General features: G+C 34.9%; 1 protein-coding gene across 1 annotated transcript; it reads left to right on the forward strand.

Moving 5' to 3' along the window:
* The first annotated feature begins 5,716 nt into the window (after positions 1–5,716).
* On the forward strand, positions 5,717–6,609 carry LOC102987455 (replication protein A 32 kDa subunit-like). Its single transcript, XM_055086812.1, has one exon. It carries the CDS (start codon positions 5,773–5,775, stop codon positions 6,580–6,582), a length of 810 nt encoding a protein of 269 aa, XP_054942787.1. The 5' UTR covers positions 5,717–5,772; the 3' UTR covers positions 6,583–6,609.
* The last annotated feature ends 577 nt before the right edge of the window (positions 6,610–7,186 follow it).

The raw sequence follows: 7,186 nt of genomic DNA on the forward strand, positions 1-7,186 counted from the left end.
GCCATGGCTCACGGGCCCAGCCGCTCTGCGGCATGTGGGATCTTCCCAGACCGGGGCGCGAACCTGGCTCCCCTGCATCGGCAGGTGGACGCGCAACCACTGCGCCACCAGGGAAGCCCTATCATATCAGCTTTAATTACCAATGGAAAATATTAAAAGTTAGGGGGAATATTTTTAGTTGGCAAAATGATTTAAGGGACACAGATATTCAGAGATAGGAGACATTGTTGCAAAATTCCCTGTAATTAGTGGTTAGACACATAAAACTTTAAAAAACTGGTATTTCACACAGTTTTCAAATGTCTTGCCAGATATTCATACATTGAAGTGTTATTTATAATTATCTGAACCTAGAAACTCTATCAAATTTATATATTTTCACTAAATATTGGGATCAGAGGATTCATATTTCTTTGAATATCACAGTAATAGAACTACTCTATGAATCAATAGAAGTGTCTAATTTGTGTTTGCAGCTTTATCAAGAGCTGTCCAATTTTCCACTATCACATCAACCATGTCAACTCCACAGGAGGTATCTGAGTTACTAACCCAACACATCAATTCAACTTAGTACACACACCTGACTACTTAATTATGACTTCTTATGTGGCCACATCTGTGTATTTACATCTTTACACATTTTCTTAGAAGTTATTTTCTATTTCCCCTTATATTAAAGTTAGAGCATTGTATTGATTTAGTTATGAAATTATGTAGATACAAAGGTACAGAATGAGTTTCACTGCAGCACAGTACAGGAGAGCATTACAAGTTTTTTTCATAAAAAAGAAGCATTGGGCCTAACAGGATTGAGAATGACTGACATATCAAATTGACAAAAAAGTAGATGTTTAATAATACACTTACTTATAAAGGCTCTAGGGAAATAAGAACTTTAATATATTGCTGGTGGCTGTGCAGATTGGTACAATTCTTAGGACTGAAAATATCTACAGATATTTGGAAATGTCTGTGACATTTACTAATGGAAATACCATGTCATATCTGAGGATCCACTTGAAAGATATCACAGCATGCTTGAAATGATATTTGTACAAGATTATTCATTGGAGCATTGCTTGTATTAACAAAAGATGAGAAACAATTATGTAATCAATGCTTGGGTACTGGTTATATAAGTTAATTCACATTCATATAATAAAATGCTATGCACTTGTCAAATACAATGGGGAATATTTTTCCATTCTGATATGGAGAGGTCTCCAAAATACTTGTTGAATGAAATAAGCTGAATAGTGTGTAGAGTGTAAGTTCTATTGTGTGAAAAAAGAGGAAAACCAAGAATATAGGCATGTGTTTTATTGCATATTCTATAAAGAAATCTCTGGAAGAAAACACAAATGCTGAAAACCAGTGCCCAACTGTGTGTGTTACAGTGGGATAGTCGGCATTAGAAAAATGGTCTGTTGTACGCAGGAACCGGTGGTTGACTATTCACTGTGTTTTAATTTTAATGATCTAACCAGTTGGATGTATCAATGGTAAAATTAATTTAAAAATAAGATAAAATATAATTAAGATCTCCGTCTATATTTATATTGAAACTTTTCAACATAAAGTGTTTTCTGGAATTTCTCACAGAAACGTTAACAGCTAGCTATCAATAATGGGACAATCCATGAGCATAAGGACAGCAGATTGTGAGTAAAAAGCTGAACATTTACTGATCTCCATTGCTAAATTCATCCTGGGCAGCGCTGTGTGCATAATCCCTTTCACATTATCAAAGTGCCAAAAACAGCCACACAAAAACACTGAAATCATGTAGTAAGACACTTCCTGGCTGGAAAGAGAAATCATTTGAAGGTTATCTATTTGTGTTTTTTAAGGAAACATCACCAACACAGAAAAGAAATAAATCCAAGCTTTCTCAGTAAGATGAGGTTTAAGGGAGTTGCCTTAGAAAATCAATCTACTCCTGCTACCATCTGGACACCGACCAAAATATCCATCTGCCCCTCGGTGAAATTTTTCTTGCCTGATTTCAGCAAGCATGGAGAAAGTTTTAATACAGGGCCTTTATCCTAGTTTTAGCTTATTGTTATAATGACTTTCTTATATATTGTATCCTACCTTAAATAACCAGTATTCCAGCAGAAATATTACTTGGATTTACAGTTAGAAAAATTGGGACACACAGTTACTTTTGACCAATATTTTTCATAGAGTCAGCACTGAAATTTCCACGTAAGAGGGATTTGAAGAATCAATTAGGTTGGGAAAGGAATGGGTGTGTAGGAGATAGTTTTAAAGCAGTAGTTACTTAACAAACACTCTTTTTCATTTAGAATGGCTAAGAAGAGGCAGATACAATTCATGTTGGTCACAAAGCAGGCTAGTTGAATGCATTAATGAAGGAATGCATTAATAATGATTGAAATGTTATTGCAAATAAAAGTAATATATAAGATTTGATAACTACTAAACATCCATTTAAGGTAGTCACTTTTATGTATACATCTGTATAATCTTAATTTCCTTCACCCCATATAACTGAAAATAGCAACCAGTGTGAAATATAACTTTTGTTTTTCTATTTTTTATTTTGTTATTTTAATTTATTTTTTGTTGAATAAGAGTATATGTGAGTTCCATCAATAAAAATGCGATGAATAACTTAAGATAAAAAATGAAATAAATTAGATTTGACTTGTCAGTAGTTTGGACAGATTTAAGTTTCTCATGTATTCCCTCTTAAAAAAAAGCTTTATTAGTTTAGTATGTTTAACTTATGCAGAAAAACATGAATCCCCCCTTAAACTAGAAGATTGTCACTTTTTCTTTAATTAGTTTTTCTATTAATTTTAACTCTAAAGAAACATAATACTAATGTTTGGGGGAACCAAAAAGGAATTGATGATTTGTTTTGAAATTAATGTATTATTGTTTATAATTATTATCATGGTATTCTATTTACTATTATGAATATGATTCTTACTAAACATCAACTGTGTAGTTACCATGTATGTTATTTATTTAATCTTAAAAGATAAGTATAATTTTCCACATTAGATAAATCAGGGCAATTGCAAAGTGATTGTATGATTTGTCCATGCTCTCTGCATCCAAAAGTCAGTCTTAAACTTAGTGTCTCTGGGACATGTTGACCTATTGTGTAAATGATGTTACCCTCTTTCTTTTATTATTTTATCACATTATGTCTTATTTTCTTTTAAGAGATTTTAGCACAATTGGAAGAATCACTCAAATATTTTTTTTAGTAATTGCATTTAACGTAACTTTAATAGAGCTGTCATACTTTTAATCGCTTGTCAAATTAATCAGTTACAATCTGTCTAAAAGCATTCTACTTGTCCTAGCCCAATTATTACCAATATGCCCACTAACTAGGTGAAATGTACAATCTCATAAATTTAATGAGTAAGACAGAATTCTATTTTAGTCTCAAATACTCTAATTCAAATTACTCTTAGGTAAGTTTACTAACTATTCAATGTGGGACACACAGTTATATTTATTTTACTGACAATGAGACGATAGCAACATGACTCATCCCAAATAGGATATCTGAAGAATTTACTGATAAATTGAAGCATTGGTTCATAAATGTATTTGGAGGGTCAACTTATTGCCAAAAGTACAGTCAAAAGATAACCAATTCACTGTTGCTATTAGTTTTCGAATGTTTCTCCAAAGCATTAGAGTTATATTTATTTAGGGTTCAATCTAATGGAAAAGCAATCAAGAAAGTTATAATTGTCTCAAGTTCTTTGAATTATTCTTCTAGTAAGCATTCAGAACTAATAAACCATTATTTAACATTTAACAATTTTAGTCACATCATTGATTATTCTACTAGATAACTATATTTTTTGAGATGTCTATTATATAGGAAAAACGCATAAAACTACAATTAATATAATTAATAATAAACCATCACTACATAACACCACTATATGGCTTAAGAAGTAGTATATTCTTACTACCTCAGAAACTCCTGTAGGACATTTTCCAATTGTATCTATTTCCTTCACTCCAAGAATTAAATCCTATTCTAAATTCTGTATTTTTGTATAAATAATGTATTTCTTTTTGACAGATTTTGGAATTGATATTTAAATACAATCATATTGCATGCACTCTTGTGATTTGGTTCTTTGCTCAGGATCAATTTTGTGATATTCCTCTAGAGTAATGTCTGTAGCTGTTGTTTATTCATTTCTTTCTGCCTTTCCTATCCCATCTACTCTTGACACACATTTAAGGGATTTTGGTTTGTTTTTTATCCTTTTTCTTTTCTCAGTTCTTTCTGAGCAAAGCTCCTATCTATATAGCTCCTAGATTGTATATGCAGATGTTTATCTAGGAGTGGAGTTGCTGGGATGCAAATGTATAACTTTATTAGGTGAACTGGACCAAAATATACATCTCCTCAGATGTACTGATACCAGAATTGGAGACCCTCCGCTATCATCTCGCCATCAAAAACCTCTGTTGTGAGCAAGTTGGTAGCAATGGCATCATTTAACCCAACCAAATCACAAAAGCTCTGAGAGGCCTCATAACACTCTGAAGGGCCTCAGATTTAGTGTGGAATGTGATGAATTTTGACTGAAGAAAGACAGGAGACTAGAGTTAAATAACACATTTCTCATCTTTTGCTCTCCTAATAGACTGTTCTTTAGCACAGTGGTTCCACAGACCTCTCCAGAAAAATTCACATGACTAAGCAAGCAGCTGTGTTTCCTGGAAGCTGGCAGCACTACTCTACACTTGAGCTACAATGTCAAACTCTCTCTAAAGTAAGGGTCCCACTTTCACACGAACCAGCAGTTGTTGACAGACTTTCCCTCCATCACCTCGTTAATGTCTTCCGTTAACTGACTTCCAGTTCTGCTAATTACAAGGGAGTAAAATGGCATTTCATATTAATTTTAGATTGTACTTTTCTGAATATTAATAGTGCCAAAGGTTTATAGACCATCCCTGTCTCTTCTATTGGATACTAGCTCATGATGCTTGTCTCTTTCCTTCTTTGATTATTTGTCTTTTATCCTATTCTTATTTTTTTGTATGAGTTCTTCATATCTATATAAAGTAGATATTAATCCATCAGTTATGTGATTGATATAGCTTATTCTGATCTATGATTTACATTTTTACTCTTTATAGTCAATATTTAAACAAAAAGTTATAGTTTTAATAGTAAAGGATTTATCCATATGTTTATTTATGTTTTGTATACTTTTTATCTTTTTTGAGAAATCACTATTCTAAGTCATGAAGATATTTTCCTATATTGTCCTCTAAAAGTTTAATAGTTTTCCCTTCTTATTTAAGTATTTAATACACTTGGAGTTTATTTTTGCCTGTGGTTGTAGGTAGGTATACAGCACAAGCATGCTTGATTTTAAAGTCTGTATTATACCCATTGATCATCACTATCTGCTCTGACATAAATCAAGTGTAGATTATGGTTTTAATTCCCTGTTCTGCTACAATAGTCTAATGTTTTACTCTTGTTCCCAAACTTTATTGTCTTACTTAAATATGCTGTGTAATGGAGTGTGATATTTGGCTGGGCCACTAGTTTTCTTTCTCCACTTTACTGCCTAGAGATTCAGAAGCCATCTTGAAACCGTAAACATAGTCAAAGAGAATCTGACCCTAACATCACTGAGCTGCTGAAAGAATGCCATCTGCCTATCTCAAAATTGCATGTTGGGAGGCGGTTAGGGGAACCCACCAGACCGGAAGCTTCTGGAACTCTTTCCTGAGGGAATCGTGATGAAGATGTGGCCCAGTGGATTTGAAAGCTATAGAATTTCCTCTTTGGGGGGATCTGGAGGCTACACACAGTCCCCTGGGGGCTTTGGATCACCGACACCTTCCCAGGCCGAAAAGAAATCTAGAGCCCGAGCTCAGCATATTGTACCCTGTACCATATCTCAGCTGCTTTCTGCTACTCTGGTTGATGAAGTGTTCAAAATTGGAAATGTTGAAATTTCACAGGTCACTATTGTGCGGATAATCAGAAATGCAGAGAAGGCAGCAACCAGCATTGTTTACAAAATAGATGACATGACAGCTGCACCCATGGATGTTCGCCAGTGGGTTTACACAGATGATGCCTGCAGTGAAAACACTGTGGTTCCTCCAGAAACATATGTGAAAGTGGCTGGTCATCTGAGATCTTTTCAGAACAAGAAAAGCCTGGTAGCCTTTAAGATCATACCCCTGGAGGATATGAATGAGTTCACCACACATATTCTGGAAGTAGTCAATGCACACATGATGCTGAGCAAGTCTAACAGCCAGCCCTCAGCACCTATCGGCAATCCAGGAATGGGTGAAGCTGGGAACTTCGGTGGGAATAGCTTCATGCCAGCACATGGCCTCACTGTGGCCCAGAACCAGGTACTGAATTTGATTAAGGCTTGCCCAAGGCCTGAAGGATTGAACTTTCAGGATCTCAAGAATCAGCGCCAACACATGACTGTAGCCTCAATCAAGCAAGCTGTGTATTTTCTAAGCAACGAGGGACACATCTATTCCACTGTGGATGATGATCATTTTAAATCCACAGACGCAGAATAACTGGATCTAATTGGGTACCCGAGATATTTTCCAGCTGGACTTTTTACACAATCTCTTGTCTCCAGCTGTGCATGTATTTGGCAGGTTGACTTCTAGGAAGTAGGTTTCACCTATAAAAGGTTTCAATTGACATCCTTTTGAAACTTACTACTCTTCTGTGTTTTTGAAGCTCAGAGGGATATGGGCAACTGACAGGGATGTAAACCAGGGCAGAATTTCTTAAAGAAGTTACAAATTAGTTAGTTACAATATCAGGATAAATGGAATTGGAAGAGGGATGTTACCAAGAGTGTTGGGCGGTATTACTTAAATAATACTCAGGAGTTTTTATTCCTAAATTGTTTCCTGTTAAGAGCAGGATTAGGGCCTGTCAGCAGAGAGCTAGCCACGAAGCCCACTAACCTCTGCCTGTTTTTGTTCCCCACTTTGGTTATGTGTTGTTACTTTCAGAATTGCACTTTCTTTCACCTTGTCATAATTGCTGCCCAAAGTGTGTTTTTATAAGCATGGGGTTCTAGAATGGTGGCTTCATGGGGCAGAAAGAAAGATATGTGTTTTGTACAAAATAAGTACATTCATATGTTTAATAAAATAGTTCTATTAT

Source organism: Physeter macrocephalus, chromosome 1 (genome assembly GCF_002837175.3).
Source record: "Physeter macrocephalus isolate SW-GA chromosome 1, ASM283717v5, whole genome shotgun sequence".
In the NCBI taxonomy this organism is placed as follows: Eukaryota; Metazoa; Chordata; class Mammalia; order Artiodactyla; family Physeteridae; genus Physeter; species Physeter macrocephalus.